Source organism: Strigops habroptila, chromosome 8, assembly GCF_004027225.2.
Source record: "Strigops habroptila isolate Jane chromosome 8, bStrHab1.2.pri, whole genome shotgun sequence".
In the NCBI taxonomy this organism is placed as follows: Eukaryota; Metazoa; Chordata; class Aves; order Psittaciformes; family Psittacidae; genus Strigops; species Strigops habroptila.
The window spans coordinates 40,484,103-40,502,296 of NC_044284.2; the positions used below are offsets into that span (position 1 = coordinate 40,484,103).

Here is an 18,194-nt window from a genome sequence, read left to right on the forward strand (position 1 = left end):
GGCAGGAGGCGTGAATAATACATACAGATAAATAAAACATTTAAAACCAGCAGAGAATGGTAAATCCGGCGCCACCAACCATGTCCTCCTGCTGACTGCTCCAATGCACGACATCCACATCCCGAACCTCGTGAATCATTTACCGGTATTGATGGTGTAATTTGGCACAACCATGATACCTTTAAAGTCCAGACGACGCCAGCGCTCCGCCGGGGCCTCGAAGCGGCAACCCCTCCCGGGCACCGCCGGGAGGGCCACGCGGCCTTTCTGCGGGAACAAGAAGCTCTGGGGCCGGGAAGGAGGGCAGGGAAGGGCCGGCGGGGCTCGGAGGCCCCCGCTGCGGGGCGGGCCGGGGCCGCTCCACGCGTGTCCCCAGCCGCACCGCGCTGCCCCGCCCCGCCCCGCGCCGAGCGCGGCACTGCCAATGGGAGGGTGCAGGGAGGCCGGCGGCGCCTTTTATTGGCTGCCGCCCCTGCATATATTATCTGGTGGCGGCGGCGGCGCCCGCGGAGCTCGGCGGGACCCGGTGCGGGGCCGGGAGCGCGGTCGCGGGATGCTGGCGGGGCCGCTGGGGGTCGCTTGTCCCCCCGGCGATGGGGCGGCCGGGAGGCGGCGGCGGGGCAGGACCCGGGGCTGCTGAGGCGCAGCGCAGCTGGACGGGACGGGATGGAGCGGCGGCCGGTGCCCCGCCAGTGCTGAGCCGGAGCCTGGGGTAAGTCTGCTGGGTCGGGGAAGGGGGTGAGCCGGCGTGGGGACCCTGCCAGTGGGTGCGATGGTGGGCAGGAAGGGCAAGGAGAAGGAGCAGCGCGGGAGAGCCGCCCCGCACGGCGCAGATCCCGGGTACCGCCGTGCGCAACTGTGGAGACACGGCTCGGCCGCCGCCAGCTCGCTCGGTGACCTTGGTCAAGTTACCTCCGTGCTCTGGGCTCGCTTCCAGAGAGGTGTAGAGGAAGGCAACGAGGTCTTCCAGGGCGGGAGCCACCGCGGTGCGGGACCCAGCAGGTCCCGGGGGCTGCGACCGGTAAACAAGGTGCCCGGGATGCTGGAAACCTGCTGCCGCTCGTGCAGCGTGCCCTGATGCCGGTGTGAGGCGTCCCGGGGCCGCGCGGCCGGCGGCGGTGCCCCCTCAAGTGCTGCCCGCATCTCCCCCGCGGGGCACGCACCGAGCCAGCGCCGTGCGGGAGCGTTCCGGCCCCCGCGCCGCAACGCGGGTCTCTCCCGCAGGAGAGCGAGGCGGGAGCGGGCATCTCTCGGAAGATGTTCGCTCGCCTTGAGCGCTGCGTGCGGTTCTCAGCGCAGTGCCGGGGCCGGCAGCTCCGGGAGAGCGGGGTCCCTGGCTGCGGGGTTCAGTTCCCTTCACTAAATACTAATTTGTTTCAGTAGGAAACAAAACTCTGGATCTTCAAAACACCGGGCTGGGGAGGATCAGCTCTGAGCACAGTCATGTCCATCCTGTCCTGCCCCTTCTTAGGGGGACCCCTGTGTCGCCGCCCTAGGAGCCTGCCCTGGAGCTGGGTGGCGGCTACCAAGGCTGCCTCTGCTGCGGTCCGGGGCCAGGCAGGGTGAGCCGGGGTGCTGCTGCAGGTCAGGGAGGGACCTGCCGGCAGATGTCAGTGTCCCCCCTCTGTCAGCAGCCAGGAGGGTCCCTGCCGGCCCCTGAGGTGTTGCACGGAGGTCCCTGCACTTTTTCCGGGCGGAGCTGGCTTTGGTGCATTCAGGGACAGTTTTGAGACCAGGGGAGCAGCGAAGGGCTGGGGAGGGGAGTGACCCCACTTTGACAGTTCAGGTCTCTTCTCCCTCTCTGTCCAGCACCAGCCACCCACCACCTTATTTACCCTGGGCTGCTAATGCTGAGCTACTGCTGTGCATCACTGCCCACACATGACATTTGCCACCTGTGTGAAAGCAAGTGAGGGATGGAAGAGAACCGTGACCACCTTGCACTGCCTTCATCCAGCTCCTGTGTGAGGCTGGTACTTGGCTTGCAGGGCCCATCATGAGGTAAGGAGCCATGTTCTCTGGGGAGGGGGCTGCAGGAATGCTCCTCCCTAGCTCTCGTGTGCAGGGATGCTCTTCCCCAGTCCCAGGGACCCATCTGCAGGGATGCTTCAGGCTGAGAGCTCGGCACAAGGCAGGGGAAGCCAGCGCTACTGCTGCCGTCACCATGCTGGGGGGAGTTGTATCTTGCACATTGCTCTTTTAAGAAGGTTTTTGCCCATGGGTGCGAAAGTCTCGGGTGAGCAAAGCCAGAGGGCAGAACACATGGTGCTGGTGTGACACGATGCACAGAGCTGCCATCTCCCTGATGGCAGCCCAGGCTTCATCTTATTTGATGTCTTATGCAAATCCTGAGCTCCCAGAGTCCTGGGATTTTCTACTATTTTCCTTTACTCTCATCTTCAAGTGCCTTGCTCTTAAGGATGTGAAGAAAAGCTAATAAAAGGAACCCAAGTCGTCAAGTCTTGCAGGTTTTTAAACCAGTCTCATGAGCTGGGGGAAAGGCAGTGATTTAAAGTCACTTAGCAATAGCAACAGAATGGGCTACAGAGGGTGGTTAGCAGAAGCCTAGTGAGAATTGGTTCACAGCCACCACCCTGATTGTCAAGATTGCTGCTCAGGCAGGGATGGAAGGCTCCGAGGTGGCTGTCCCCATGCTCGCTGCCTGGAGCCGCGTCTCCGCAGGCTGGGTGCCAGGCGGCTGACAGCACCCCGCCGTGCCCGCTTTGCCAGCGATTACCGTGCTGCTGTCGCTCCGGCGGTGCCTGGCTCGCTCTCTTAATTACCTCGGCAGATCAATGAGGCCCTGGCGCTTCCTTGGGAGTGTGCGGATGTGAGCCCGGCGGCTGCAGCTCCTTGCAAATCACAACAGAGCTGGGGGCTAGAGGAGGCAGCAGCACGGGCAGACCTGGGTGCAAGGGAGTGGGTCCCACAAAGGCCCAAGTAAGGTTGGTGGCTTCAGAGCACAGGGAAGAGCATCCTGAAGGATTGTCTGTCCTGGGGGTGCAAGCAGCAGAGCACAAGAGGTGCCTGGGCGCCTGCATGAATTCATATAGACACAACTCAGCTGAGTCAATCCACTTCAGAAACTAAACTGCACTTAGCCTCTGCCCAGACTCTTTTAAGTGGCCTTAATTAGATAAAGCTTTCCCACGTTTAGCGAGAAGGTGACTCAGTCGCCAAGTTTGACATTCTTTCCCACTAAAAGGCATCCCCAGGGAGCTCAAGACCCAACCCCATGGCTCTCTGCTCCCACACGGTTGCACCTTTGCTCCTGCTAAGCCCCAGGGACCAGTCCCCCATGGCTGGGCATGTCTCACAGCTCTGCCACCAAGTACTGCTCTGCCTGGCACAGACATCAGGTGCTGCTTTCGCTCCAGTCTTCAGCTCGGCATTTACAGGGTGTAGTGCCAGAACCTGTCTGGAGTCCTGTTCTTCCCCACAGCACCCAGCAAATACCACCACAGCTCTCCCAGCACACACTTCCCAGTTTATGTATCTCTAGATCTGCTCCTGCAGCATGAAAGGGCAGAAATCAATGTTAATGTCCCTGATAATTAGCTAATGTCTTAATTATCGAACACAGCCTGATTAGTGGTGGAGCGCGTGGCTTTGGAGATGCCATCGGCATGGAAGCAGGCAGGACCCCAGCATAACTCTGCAGGACGTTGCTGCTGTTGCTGCCAGATCCAAGGGTAGTAGAGAAAGGCTTTTGCATGCCACCAAGCTGCTCACTGGGCACTTGAGCATCCTCATCCAAACCTCACACCATTATGCCTCGATCTCTCTTGAGCCGTTTTGGATGAGGACACCCACCGCAGAAGCAATCCCATTGCCATCTCAAGGGTACCTCTGGAAATTGCAACAAGCTATTTTTAAGTTGCAGCTCGTGACAAATGACAGCCAGGGCTGTGCATTGGCCATCACTGGAGGGACACTGTGGTGTTCTCCCACAGGCAAGAGGGACACAGAGGGCTTGCAACAAGATCAGGAAGACTTGGCAAAGGATGTTGTGGTCCTGGGAAAGTTTGCCAAAATATTTGCTTTGGCACTCTTTTTATAGAAGGGGGAGGAGGGAAAAAAAAAATTAACAAGCTGGAAGTTTTCCAACTTTTGTGATGCAAAACCCTAAAAAAAAAAAATAAATAAGTAGTCAGATGCTTCTCATCAAACCTTCATTCTTCTGGATCAAGGAAAAGTGATTAGAAAGTTATTTCCAGCTCTAGTAGTAAGGTCAAGGGGGTTACTTATTTCCAAAGAGCTTTGCTCTCCCCATCATCCCAAGAGGATGCTGGTGTGAGCAGGCAGAGGTGCACCCTGATAAGCATTGCCCCCAACCCTGCAGAGCAGCAGCCCCCCCCAGCTGTGTGGACTGAGGACTATATGGAGCTATAGCAATTTCTGCATGTACTTATTTTGTATAACTCATGATAGATAAAAGCAAATAAATTAGCCCAGGTAATGATGATGCAGGGAAGCTGCTCCTCAGGGATAAGCTTGCTGTGTAACTCAGTACAGCCCCCATGCAGGCTCTCCTGCCCACTGTGGCTTCCCTGTTCCTGCCTGACTTGGGGCTTCAAGTCTCTGTTGGGAAGGATGCTCATGTGCGTCAGTGCCTGTCCCCAAGCAGGAGCTGCCTCAGAGGTGTCAGCACTCAGGGTGTAAATAAGAGACAGGTGTAAATAAGAGCTCATTTAGCAAGGTTGGAAATTTGGCTGCTTTAAGGGACTCTGCACACCAGGAGGAGACCTTCATTGGATCTGCACCAGCTTGCACCAGTCAAGTGCTGAAAATACCCAATTCTGACTATTTTTATTGCTCTGCAGTAAAACATGAGGAGGCCACAAGGAAACATTCCATGTTCAGCCTTGAATCTCAGAACAAGCTCCCCAGGGAAGGCACCAGAGCAGGCGGAAATGGTTTCTAGTTGGTCTGGGGACCACAGTCTAAGGGAAGAGGTGGTCCAAGGTGACTCCACCCCTAATATCTGTCCCCACGATGATCATCCAGAAGAGGTTTGCTGCCTTGAGCTGTAGTGCTGTGTGAGGAGAGGGGGTTTTGAGGGGAAGGTCAGCACAGGAAGCCTCTCTTGGGGAAGGGACTTGGGTGTGACTACCATGGTAGTGGCAAGGGGCTGGTCAGTGTTGATGGGAAGCTGTTAGCACCCAGGATGGTTTGCTGGAAGAGACAGTGCTTTACCTGGTCCCCCTAGAATATCCCCTGTGTGCTTTGAATCATAGGAAGGATGCTCCCACATCCTCATAATTTACACCAGGAAAGCCCTGGGGAGGGCAGCAGGATGACTGGCACAAGACCATCCACACCAGCCTGTGGTGGCGTGAAGTCATGAGGAATGAGGCTAGTCTCCCATTGCACTTGTGGAAAAGCATCCGCTTGGCCGTACAGACCTTAGTGGAGGAAGAGAGGGCCAGCCCAGCCGTGCCTTGGCAGGAGGTGGTCAGGAGCCACAGACAGCAAGAGGGGATGAGGAGATCCTGTTCATGGTGCAACAGGCAGGCTACCTAGCACACCAGCTATTTCAGCAAGGTGTTCTGCTGGCACAGCCATATTTAATGCTACAAGCAGCATGTTTCCATGACCAGTGTTTAGAAACGTGCTCTTCAAGGAGTGCTTTCACCTCCGCTTCTCAGCTGAGAGCCAGAGTGCTGCTTTCCTTCCTGCTATATGGGAGAGGTACCAAGTCGCAGAGGATTTAGCCCATGATTGGCATCTAAATAATCCATAGAGTTTGCTGCTGGACCCTGTATCCCCTGTATCCCACCATGCCTTCCTGGGCAGCTTGTCCCCACTTCCCAGATCACCCCATAGAGTGCAGCAGCAGGACCCACGGCTGCAGGGCAGCGTGGGGACAAGAGGGTTTACTCCTGAGCCTTGCAGGCTGCTGTGGTCTCCAGGCCACTTCAATTTTAATTGCATCTGCAGATATTCCTGGGGAGGAGAACAAGGTGCTTCAGACAGCCATGCCATCCCAGTGCCTGCTTCCCCCAGCCCAGCTTTGGTTGCAGGCAGGGAAGCAAGCAGGGAAGCAGAGCAGCCAAAGTGCCTCAGCTGCTCAGCCATCACCCACACGTGGCAGCGCACGAGCAGCTCCATGAGCAGCCGGCATCAAGTCCTGACATATTTCAGGGGGGACAGATGCCCCCTCCAACATTTGAGGCATAGAATGAGGAAACTATTCTCACATTGCCGGTCCCCCTGCCCACCCAAGCATGGGGGCTGTTGGTTTGGGCCAGGATTTGGAGGGGAGACTCCACATGCCAGAAGCAGGAGGCAATGACTGGGGTGTCATGTGGCTGCCTGTGAAAGTTGGGAGAAACCAGGGTGACATGTGGAAAGATAGCACAGGGAAGACAGAAAAAGCCCTGCCTGCTGCTCCTGCCTTCCCTTGCCCACCCCGCTGCCCCGGCACCCCCAATCTGGTGATGTGAAAATCTCAGCTTCTGTTTATAATTAACAGGGCCCCAGCCTTGCGGGCTGAGTGAGAAGCTGAGAAAGCATAATCAAAGTGCACCCTTAAGGGTTTAAAAATAAGAGAGAGGAAAAAAAAAAAAGTTAAAATAATAGTACATGTTAAAGCCTGATGATTTGATATGGCAAAGCCCCATTTGGGATTACACAAGGCTGGTGTTTGCTCAGCAGGGATGTGCATTTGGACTCTGGTCCCGAGCCGACCACCTGCCCAGAATAAAAATACCTCCCCTGGATGCACTGCAGTGATGGGGTCCTTAGTTTTACTCAAACAGCTCTTACTGCCCATCAGGACACCCTGTCTCACCTCAGTTCTGCTGGACCTCACAGTTCCCTGTCTCTCACCTTCACCTGCAAGTTCAGGCTCTGGCCCTGGGGCCAGAAGCTCCATCTTTGCTCCTGCAGATACTACACACTGGGTTATGAGAGCAGAGAGGTCTTGGCTTGAGATCAACATCAATTGCAGCCAAAACACCACCATGACCAGCACAGCCAGTCTTGAGGTGGATATCCATCCATCCATCCATCCATCCATCCACCCATCCATCCATCCATCCATCCATCCATCCATCCATCCATCCATCCATCCGTCCATCCATCATCTCAGCCACTGGCAGGAGGCAAAGGAAAGCCTAACATCAGGCACATGTGGCTCAACCCATACCTGGAAAAGCTAATTTTTTCCAATTCCCCACGCTTATTATTTTTTAGCCCCCCTAAAATGAACTGCATGTGCTCATGACAGGCATCCCCAAAGTGCAGGGCGCAGAGGCAAGCCACCATCCCCACCACAGGGGCACCCCTTAGCAACAAGCTTAGATCACCGAGCTGATGCACAGCTGAGAAAAATATAAAGAAAAAGCCAGAAATGCCTCAAACAGCCACTAGCCAGGATTTCATTTAACTTCAACAGCGGCCAGCACCCCTTGCCTCACCCAGTGCTGCGGCCACCCAGTGCTGCACCTCATGGGCTCTCTGTGGTGCCGTTGCAGGGCAGGGCTGTCCCAGAGGATTGCCGTGGGGTGAGAGAATGAAGAAGCCGGCCAGGCAGCAGCAGGATGGGGCGGCAGGAGCTCCCACGCGCTGACGGGCCCCCACCGATGCTCCCATGGCCACTGGCCCTCCTGGCCCTGAGCACGTGCTGCCGCTGGGGGGTGGCCGGCGGGGCGGGCGGCACGGTGCCCCAGCAGCATGCTGCCCCGGCGACACCTTCCTCATCATCATCATCCTCCTCTTCCTCCGGCCGGGCTCCCCTCGACTGGCTCCTCACCGACCGGGGACCCTTTTACCGAGCCCAGGATTACGTGGACTTCATGGAGCGCTACCGGCAGGGTTTCACCACCAGGTACAGGATCTACAGGTGAGAGGCCATGGGTACCCCAGGAGGGAGCTGTGGCGTGGGAGGCTGTGGTGGGTACAGCAGAGTGGAAACAGACCTGCTTAATCCACACAAGTGTTGATTAATCCTTGCATACGGGAGGAAGCTGCCCATCAGGAGAGTCAGCAGATGGGTGTATGTGAGATGCTGCTTTCCCAGGGAATATAACAGCAGCCCTGCAAGATGCTCATGGCATGGCTGGGATGGGCTCCAGGCAGGATTTGCCCAAGCTGAGAGTGATTTGGTGCACAGGTTAAGATGGGATCAACTCTTATGGTGGGAGGGAGGCATGGAGGGATGCTCCTTTGTACTTTTGCATGCACAAAGACATCTCTGCGCCAAATTAGTGAGCCTGTCTGGATTGCCAGCCAGTTGAGGCTGGGATGCTGCTGAGGCTCACAAAAAGTCACCCTGACTGATCCCCTGGCATGTTCCCAGTGCTGTCACCCCACAGACTGTGGCAGTGGGATGCTACATGCATCGGGGCCAATGCTGGGGGGTGGTTCTTGCCAGCAGAGAACCAGGTTCAAGCAACAGCAGGGTCCCCTGACACCAGTAAAGGGTCACCCCATGACAGCCAGCATGGGAAACCCACTCCACCACTTCCGGGTGCTAATTGTCACCTCCTGTTAATGAGCCCTTTTCCCTTCCTCTGTTCACTGGTGCCAACCCCTGGGGGTTTTCCAGCAGCGGAGCAAAGCCCAGCCGCTGCCTCCCAGGGGAGCTGACGTAGATGCCAGGATGGCAGCCTTGTTATGCAGCCCAGTACCCCCAGAGAGCTCCTCTCCCCTCCTTGCCACTTTCCTACGCAGAGGCACTACCATGCCAAGGGACTCACATCCTCCAGGGATGCTGCTGGTGATGGTGGTGGGATGGGAAAAAGCAGCCAGAAGGACAGCAGCTGGCTTGCACCTCTTCTGAGGCAGAGAACCACCTAGCAGCCTTCAGGGCTTGCTTTGCCTATGGGATAGGGGTGGAATTGGTGCAGGGCTCCTGGCCACCCAGCACCCTGTGCCCCAGCACCCAGGGAGCATGCATACAAGGGGAGAAGCAGCATCCTGCCCCCGCTCTACTCCTGGCCCTAACATCCTACTTTCTGGGCCCAAAAATCATGATGCAAGACAACCCAGCACACACCATGCCCCTCGGCTGCTTTGCACCCATCCACCCCTCCCTCCTCCTCCTTCTCCCTCCTTTTTCAACCAGCCCTCAATTAAACTGTCTGAAGCCAACGCCTGGTTTTAATTAGAGCAAAATACCAAAGATTAGGCTGAAATCGTTCGCTGGTTGTTTATGGGCCGTTGGTTGAGGCCGTTGGTTGTTTGAGGCCGCGGCAGGCTGGCAGCTCCTCCCGGGGCTGGGTGATGCCAGGGGGCCAGTGGGGCACATTCACAGCCTCCAGGGCTACGAGGGGACCCACCACATCCCAGCGGCTCCAGCCTCCTACAAAATGGTGCTAAAACTTACAACCATGAAAGCCCCAGATGTCAGATTTGCACCCGGACCTGTTGGCATGGGGATGGAGGATGGACAAGGCCCAGGCAACCCAGCAGGCTGGAAAAGGCTCTGGCCCTGCCCAGGTCTGTGATTAATGCCTGCCGGAGGTGCCTAATTAATCAATATTGGGTATCTCCGCTGCTTGTAGCTCATTATCTCCATTGATGGCTTAGGGAGGGATGATGCTTTTGTCCTGGCTGGATCTATAGCTGGTCTAGAGCCCAACAGGTCCTTCACCTCTGCTGTGGTGATGGGGAGATTGGGGTGGTCCCCTCTGCCCCAAGTTGGAAGCTGGGGACAGTGTAGGTAGGGGTCAGTGTGCATGCGGTGCAGCCAGACCTGTTTCGAACCCTCTCTCCACTGCCATATTCCTCCTGCAGAGAGTTTGCTCGTTGGAAGGTGAATAATTTGGCCTTGGAGAGGAAAGACTTCTTCAGCCTGCCACTTCCACTGGCCCCTGAATTCATCCGCAACATCCGTCTGCTGGGACGCCGACCCAGTGCCCAGCAGATCACCGACAGCCTCATCAGAAAGTATGGGACACACTTCTTGCTTGCCGCCACGCTGGGAGGTGAGTGCTGGTGGGTGCTCACTCCCCACTCGCTTCTCTGGCACAAGGCAGCTTGCAAATGAGGGAGGGTGGGGAAAATAAGCACTATAGCAGAAACATGACATGTCCTCCCCAGGTGAGGAGTCCCTGACCATTTTTGTGGACAAGCGCAAGCTGAGCCGGAGGGCAGAGCCCACCGGGGTGGCTGGGAACAGCTCGGCGGTCTCACTGGAGACCCTGCACCAGCTGGCAGCATCCTACTTCATTGACCGGGAGAGCACACTGCGCCGGCTCCACCACATCCAGATTGCCACAGCCGCCATCAAGGTAAGCGAGGGAGAGGGCAGTACCGGGAGACAGCGGCCTGGGGCCTCAGCAGTGGCCCCTAAAGCAGCACCTCACCAGGCAGAGGGGGAGAGCAGGTAAAGTTAGCACATCCACATTATTTATGGGAAATTGGGCACGCTAATGAAGGCACATTTTTCAGCGGGCTGCAGGCAGGACTGCCACCTGTCAGCATGCCAATTAGCAGGCAATTAGTCCTCTTCTCCAAGTGTTGCCTTGCTCTGGGGTGTGGGGCACGGCAAGGCTGGCCAGGGCTTGTGTGCAGCACTTTCAGTGGGGTGGCTCATGCTCTGGGTCCCCTCCCATGCCCCTGACCACCTGTGGGTCTCCCCCTAGGTGACTGAAACACGCACGGGGCCACTTGGCTGTAGCAACTATGACAACCTGGACTCAGTGAGCTCCGTCCTGGTGCAGAGCCCTGAGAACAAAGTGCAGCTCCAAGGTAGGGCCGGGCTGGCGAGGACGTGGTGATGGACAAGTGCCACTGTGGGATGCTTGCGGGCACACAGGGGGCCGCAGGGGAGGATGTTGGCTTGAGATTCTGCTTTTAATTTAGGAGCTGGGGAGGAAAGGGGATGAAAATAATCAAAGCTGGGCAGGATGAGGTTGTTGCTCGTCTGCCAAGAGGAGCCAAGATCGATGCACAGCCCAGACAAGCGGCTCCACAGCAAATTGATATGATAATCATGTAAGGGTGGGAGCCTGGGGAGCGGGAAGGCTCACTCCCTCCTTGCCCGGACAATGTTTTTGAGGGGCCCCACAACATGTGCCCTGATGCTCTTGGGACTCCTCCTGCTCGCAGGGCTGCAGACGGTGCTCCCCTCCTACCTGCGGGAGAGGTTTGTGGCGGCCGCCCTCAGTTACATCGCCTGCAGCTCAGCCGGGGAGCTGGTGTGCCACCAGAGCGACTGCCGCTGCCAGTGCCAGCCTGCCTTCCCCCGCTGCAACTGCCCCGAGGCCGACATCCAGGCACTGGAGAGCAGCCTAGCCCAGCTCCGGAGAGCCTGGGAGAGCCACCACAGCCAGTTTGAGGAGTCAGGTGAGGCTGAGGACACCCCACAAAGCATCTCAATTCCCTGCAATCCCTCCTTTGGGAGCAGCCCAGGCGGGGTGGTGGGGCTCCAGGGCAGGACCCAGGGTGGTCTTCTCACTGTGAAGACCTGAGTTTGGGCGGAGGGAGGTTGCCTCCAGCCCTACCTTCACCACTTGCTCTCATGGGTCTGCTGACACCATCTCGGTTCTGGCACAGAGGAGTTTCAGGCCCTGGTGAAGAGGCTCCCTGGAGACCGTTTCCTGAACAGGACGGCCATCTCCCACTTCTGGGCCATGGACCTGGACGTCCAGCACCGCTACCAGCAGCTGGGCACCAGCCTGAAACTGCTCTCCAGGAAAACCCACCGGCTCATCCGGCGGCTCTTCAACCTCAGCAAACGCTGCCACCGGCAACCTCGCTTCAAGCTGCCCAAGGAGAGGTAGGGCACCACAGCATCCCCATCCCACACTGGGGACACTGCTCAGAGCCCCGGGGAGGCTCAGACCCAGGGCCCACCTTACCTGTGGCTGGGACTGTAAGAGGTTCTGCCTTGCTGAAGGGATGCCTGTGGGCAAGCAGGCAGTAGGGGCAGCTGTGCCACACTGGGATGTGACCTCTCTCAACTGAGCCGTTGAGTCTAAGCCTGGAGGTGGAAAATGGGGCTCGATTCATGGGGGGCCACCGGCAGTGCAGAAAAATTAACACAAGGTGGGCAGGTCTTCCATCCCTAGGGAAAGTCCTTTGGTCACACCCCGAAAGATGCCATGTAAGCATCTCTCCTCCTGTGTCTCTTCTCCACCAGGTCCCTCCCTTACTGGTGGAGCCGCGCACAGTCACTCCTGTACTGCAGCGAGACGACCGTGCCTGGGACCTTCCTGGAAGAAAGCCACAGCTGCACATGTCCCTCCGAGCAGCCCTCCTGCCAGGGGTCCATACCGTGTGCCTTGGGTGAGGGGCCAGCCTGTGCCAGCTGTGCTGAGGACAACAGCACCCGCTGCGGGACCTGCAACCACGGCTACATGCTCACCCAGGGCTTCTGCCGCCCTGAAGTGGCCGACTCACTGGAGCACTACCTGGGGCTGGAGACAGACCTGCAGGACTTGGAGCTCAAGTACCTCCTGCAGAAACGGGACAGCCGCATCGAGGTGCACTCTATCTTCATCAGCAACGATATGCGCCTGGGGAGCTGGTTTGATCCCTCCTGGAGGAAACGCATGCTCTTAACCCTGAAGAGCAACAAGTACAAGCCTGGGCTGGTTCACGTGATGTTGGCCCTCTCCCTGCAGATCTGCCTCACCAAGAACAGCACACTGGAGCCTGTTATGGCCATCTACGTCAACCCCTTCGGGGGAAGCCACTCGGAGAGCTGGTTCATGCCCGTCAATGAAGGCAGCTTCCCAGACTGGGAAAGGACTAATGTAGATGCCTCTGCCCAGTGCCAAAACTGGACGCTCACTTTGGGCAATAAGTGGAAGACCTTTTTTGAAACGGTCCACGTCTACTTGCGGAGCCGCATCAAGTCTCTGGATGACAGCTCCAACGAGACAATCTACTACGAACCCTTGGAGATGGCAGATCCCTCCAAGAACCTGGGGTACATGAAAATCAACAGCTTGCAAGTCTTTGGCTACAGCCTGCCCTTTGAGCCAGACGCTATTCGTGACCTGATCCTTCAGTTGGACTACCCCTACACACAGGGCTCCCAGGACTCGGCCATGCTTCAGCTGTTGGAGATCAGGGACCGGGTAAACAGATTGTCACCCCCTGGCAAAACCCGCCTTGACCTCTTTACTTGCTTGCTCCGGCACAGGCTCAAGTTGGCCAACAATGAGGTGGCGAGGATCCAGTCCTCCTTGAGGGCCTTCAATGTCAAGCTGCCCAACGCGCTGGAGCAGGAGACGGGCAAGCTGTGCAGCTAACAGCCGGGGCTGCTCCAATCTCAGAGTGAGGGGACTGGGAGAAAGGACTCCCGGGAGGAGGAAGGGAATAACCACCCTAAAAAATTAAATCAAGGCCTTACCTTAGTGCCAACCGCGTGCTTCCATGGTACACCCAGCGACTGGCCAAAGAGACACAGGGCTTGAGCGGATGGAGGACACCAGCAGGACTGTGGAGGAGGGATGGCTCACAGAATGCAGACTGGCTCCGAGCATGGGGACAATGCCAGTGCAGCCACCCAGCTGGTGGCTGAGGGAGCGTGCCAATGGCCAGGAGGGATGTGTCTTGGCCAGAGGCAGCTGCTGGTCCAGCTGGAGCAGATGCCCAACCTGCCATGAGGATCCTCCAGCAGTGACTCCTTGGTGCCCCAACTTTTGTAGTCTTTTTAAGAGAGGTTTATATGGCACCTTCGCTTTCACATCCCCCGTGGTCCTTCCTGCAGCCATGCCCTTGCACATGGCACAGGAGGACACCGCACTGCAGGCCCCCAAGACATGGCAGATGTCCACCAGGGCCTCTTGTGCCTCCTGCAGTATGGAGGCATTGTCACCCCTCGCATGGGAAGGACCTGGTACCTGCCCTGGGGACACTGTCATCACTGACACTGGCGGAGACCTCTGGGCCACAATTCCTTACCTGAAAGAGAAACCTAAAACGAAAGAAAGAAAAAAGTTTTATTTATGTATTTATTTATTTGTTTTGTTTGGGAGGGATTTTTTTAAGCCTGTTTATCTGGGGAGTGTCATTTCTTGTCAGTGGCTCCAGCCAAGAGACGTATTAGTAAAATGTATCTGTTTAATATATTTTTTAAATAATGCCTTTTTCGAGCAAAAGAGCAACCAAAACCAACGGCGATTAAAGAAAAAAAACCCCAAACAGTTACTGTCATCTCTGGCCCTGGCTTTTCCCTTGCTGTGTACATCCCTCCCTCCTTCCTGGTGCTGCTGCCACCGTACTCGGTGCCTGACCAGAATATCAAGCAGCGGCGCTGCCCGGCTGTCAGATGGAAACACTGGGTATCCAGACAAGTGGAGCTCACCGCTTCAGCAGCTGCCCCACTTTCTTGGCTGAGGACAGTGCAGAGAGAGGAAGGAGCTGATCCTCAAGCCCGCAGCATCCCCAGAGCAGGGGGTGCAGGCAGGGTACAGGGAAAAGGAGAGGGGGAGAAAAGTGCATCAGTGTGCAGATCAGAGTCTGCTTCCTAATCCTCCCTGCCTGGCAAAAAGACTTGCTTGCTTGGATGCTGCAGAAGCGGTGGTAGCCTGAACTCATCCATCCTGCTTCTGTCACCCACCTCTTCCCCCATCTCCTCCATCCTCAGACTGGACAGATAAAGAGATAAGCAGGAGGAAAATAACACCAGGAGAGATAAAGAGATAGTCAAAAGGAAAATAAAATGGGGGTAGATAAACTATGCTTGCTATTTATATTCCCTGTCTAATCTATCAATCCATCAGGCCGGCTATTGTGGTTATAGCATCCCTCAATCTGTCACCTGGACTTCTCCATACATCTGTCTTCCTTCGCTCACATCTCCTCCCTTGTCTCCCACTCCTAAAGAGGAAAAAACCAGGCAATTAAACACACCAGGAGGAAACGAGAAGTCAAACCCATCATCTCAGCTCCCCGGGCAGAGCCGGCAGACATCTGCCCAGGGATGAGGAAGGTATAGGCGGGAAGACCGGTAGTGCTGCATGCTCCTGAGCAGGCAGGGCTGCCAGGAGGCTTCCCAGCTAGAGAGATCATTTTGGCTTTTGCTATGCATCTTTCCGGGCCATCACATGACTTCTTTTCCGTATCATCACGTAGGCCATGCATCGGGCTAACATGCCTCTGCTCCATCCTCTGTCTCCTCCAGCCAAAGCATTTCTTACCATGCTTTTCAGCATCCTTAACCAGCCACACATCCTAAAGCCACCTGGACATGAATGCAAGAGCCACTGGGATGTCTGGCAGCATCTCAAGCAGCCACTGACCAAGACATGGTGGAGCAGCTTCCATCCCGTGGAGGACTGACCGCGGGCTTCTGTGCCGTGGCGCTGACTCCAGAGGCAGGAGGTGATGCCCTGAGAGCGTGCAGGGACAGAGGCAAGTGAACGCTGTTTACTTTCAATTTAATGCAAAAAAAAAGGCAGGGGCAGGCAGGCAGCTGGTGGGGTGTGCCACCAACCCTTTGCATGCTCAGCAGTTGTCCCTCAGGGTTGGGAGGTAGAGCAGTGCTGCAGCCTCCCCTTCCCAGAGTCCCCCAGGAAGATTTCATCATCTATTGCCCAAAAGCACTGGGTTTGGCACTTGGTTTAGATTCCCATCAGGAATGAGGCCGTGTGTGGCATTCCCAGCCCAGCATCCGGCACAGCACCTTCTCAACAAAGCACCCATTGGGTAATGCAGGGGCCTGCAGATGAAGAGAGACAGCAATGCCAAACACAATCCTGGCCACTGGCCCCCATGCTGTGGGGCTGGACCACCTCTTTGAGCGGAGGAAAGGATGGGGATGGCTCCCTGAATTTTGCTGATAAATTGCTCTATTCTGGTAGAAGCACTTCCACTTTTTTTCAGGGCAAGTGTGTGAGTCAAAGGAAGAGCAGCAGCAGTGTGCCCCCCACCCCCCTGCAAGGGGACTGCCAGGCTGCATGTTAATCCCCGGTGGAAGCAGCCAGGTCTTCCCATCCCTGTTCAGCAATTAAGGCACTCGATGGAGGTGATTAAGAAGACGAGGTTAATAACTAGAGGTCAGCATTTGATTACCTTGCAGCGCATTCCCCTGCGAAGAACAGTGCCTACACCAGCAGGGCTGGCTGGAGAGTCGCTGCCGCATGGCACTAACAGGATCTGGCCTCTGGATGCAAAAAGCCAGCGTGCCACCTTGAACCAGGAATTCAGTGTCACACCCATTCGGTTTTAAAAGCTGGTATGTTTGTGGTTATCCTTACCTGGAATCTGGTTTGCAAGCCCCTGCATTTACACAATATTCTCTGCAGCACGAATGCCAAAAAGCTGCTTCTTAAATAACAAGCTGAGCTACTCACTCGCTTGATTGCAGACACTCCAGTTCCCTCCAGACACGTTTGTTTAGCAGCTCTGCCAGGGAAAAGGAGGCTGGGGAAAGGCCTCGCTGTTTCACTCCCAGCCCTGCCAGCAGGACTAGATTGTGCACAGTGCTCTCCCCCAGCATCCCTGCTCGCGGCTTCCAGGTGTAGGTTGGTCCCATCTCCATCTCCCAGCCCCAAGACAGCTGATGATGGGCTGTGATTGGCCACACCTGAACCAAAAACCTCATAGCTCCACTATCCAACCTACACTGGTTTTACCCCCCAGTGTTTGTACCCCTTTTCCACAGCACCCACTGATCCTCCAGCCCTGATTGTCATGAGGGGCTGCCTTTGGCCTCATGGCCAAGAGCATCTCTGTGTCAGGCTGTGCCACAATAGCAAGGACGGTTTTACCGTGAAGAGTCAGGATGGAGAGAGGTCATGGGGCCAAGTCTGCATCCCTGCTCCAGCCCACCTCAGTTACCTCCCTCATAGCTCCCAGCTATAAAACATCCCCTGGGAGGAAGGGAGGGCTGGGGAGGCTCCAGGTAACACACTTTGCTGACAGATATTATTTTTCTTTACATGCAAACAGCACACTGGTGCAGATTTTGCTTGAAATTCTTCTCCACAGCCTCTGCCCTCTTGGTTCGGGCTGCGGGACGGGCAAGAAGTGGAAATCAGATGATTTGCTTGGCGGGAGGCTTCATGCCGAGCATTTTGCTCAGGGCTCCTCCAGCTTCATCAGCCGCACAGAACAACCAGGCAGCTGCCAACAGAGCTGTTTTGCTGTTTGACAGCATTTCTGGGGGAGGCAGGCGACAGCAAGCTGCCTGCGGACCTCTCCGCCCCGGCATGGTGCTGCTCCAGCTTCCTCCGTATAACATGGTTTGTCCACAAGTACTAGAAATGCCCCTGGGCACACATGGGATCACCACTTACTCTCCCATCTAACCAAGCAGAGCGTGGGATGCGATCCCTGGGAAACCAGGATCCTGAGGTCAGGTAGTGCCGTGGCATGGAGCTGCTCTGCCACACACAAGCCCAAAGAGACTTGCCATCATTCTCTTCCCACTCCAGGCTCGTGGAGGGCTGTTCGCCACCCACCGGCCTTGCTTCCCCCACTTCTCTGAAGCCCAGCAACATCTGTGTAGCCAGGAGGCATGCCGGAACCTCACCATCTCTTTTTTAGCCTCGTCTTTTCCTTTTTTCCCCTTCTCCTGACAGGCTCAGAAGTGCAGTCAAGGTGGCAAATTAGCGCCAGAGCCTTGTTAATTGGCAGGCAGGAGCCTTCTCCCGCTGTTTGGGTTGTCATCAGCTGCTTCAGCACATTTTCAGTTTCTCTCTGTTTCGGTCTATTTTCTCCATTTGCTGACGGTGGGCTGGATCTTTTCTCTCTGCTCCAGCTCTCTGCTGTCTTTTTCAAAGCCATCAAGGGCTCTCATCCTCCCATGCCATGCTCCCTGGTGTTCCCTCTCTGGAGAGGATTTACAGGGCCTGCAGTAAATGGCCACTTCTTAGGAAGCATGGAGAGACAATTAACAGGCTCTTAAAATGATGAGGACCTCGATTTCTTCCTCCTTCCTCCTCTTTCTCCTCCTCCTCAGCCTCCTGCTGCAGTCTCCAAAGAAGGCAGGAAGGGCTGCAAGGAGAAGGCAGGGAGGAGGCAGGGGGAGATTGCTACCAGCCCAGACACACAGAAGAGGTCCCAGCCACTCTCCTGTGTCCCCTGCCAGGAGCTTAGTGAAGACCTGGGGCAAGTCAAGATTCAGGGCACCTCAGGAGGTCTAGTCCCAATTTTCCTATGGAAAAGCATAACCTCACCCACCCAACCCCACTGCCTGCACCAGCCCTAGACCTCGAGTGCCCCCCAGCTGCTCCCAGCTCTCAAGGAGAACCTAAGGACCACTTTAGACAACATCAAATAATACATCT

At 56.2% G+C, this 18,194-nt stretch overlaps 1 protein-coding gene across 1 annotated transcript; it reads left to right on the top strand.

Moving 5' to 3' along the window:
* The first annotated feature begins 506 nt into the window (after positions 1–506).
* BRINP2 (BMP/retinoic acid inducible neural specific 2) lies at positions 507–14,105 on the top strand. The gene is made up of 8 exons (XM_030494590.1): positions 507–712; positions 7,479–7,846; positions 9,742–9,932; positions 10,048–10,238; positions 10,593–10,698; positions 11,059–11,295; positions 11,506–11,728; positions 12,092–14,105. Exons 2-8 carry the CDS (start codon positions 7,545–7,547, stop codon positions 13,206–13,208), a joined length of 2,367 nt encoding a protein of 788 aa, XP_030350450.1. The 5' UTR covers positions 507–712; positions 7,479–7,544; the 3' UTR covers positions 13,209–14,105.
* The last annotated feature ends 4,089 nt before the right edge of the window (positions 14,106–18,194 follow it).

Excerpts from the sequence above, each read along its gene's own strand:
- BRINP2 (XM_030494590.1), top strand. The coding sequence starts at position 7,545 with ATGGGGCGGCAGGAGCTCCCACGCGCTGACGGGCCCCCACCGATGCTC. Across the intron at positions 7,847-9,741 it reads ACCAGGTACAGGATCTACAG|AGAGTTTGCTCGTTGGAAGG; the intron begins GTGAGAGGCCAT and ends TTCCTCCTGCAG. Across the intron at positions 10,699-11,058 it reads GAACAAAGTGCAGCTCCAAG|GGCTGCAGACGGTGCTCCCC; the intron begins GTAGGGCCGGGC and ends TCCTGCTCGCAG.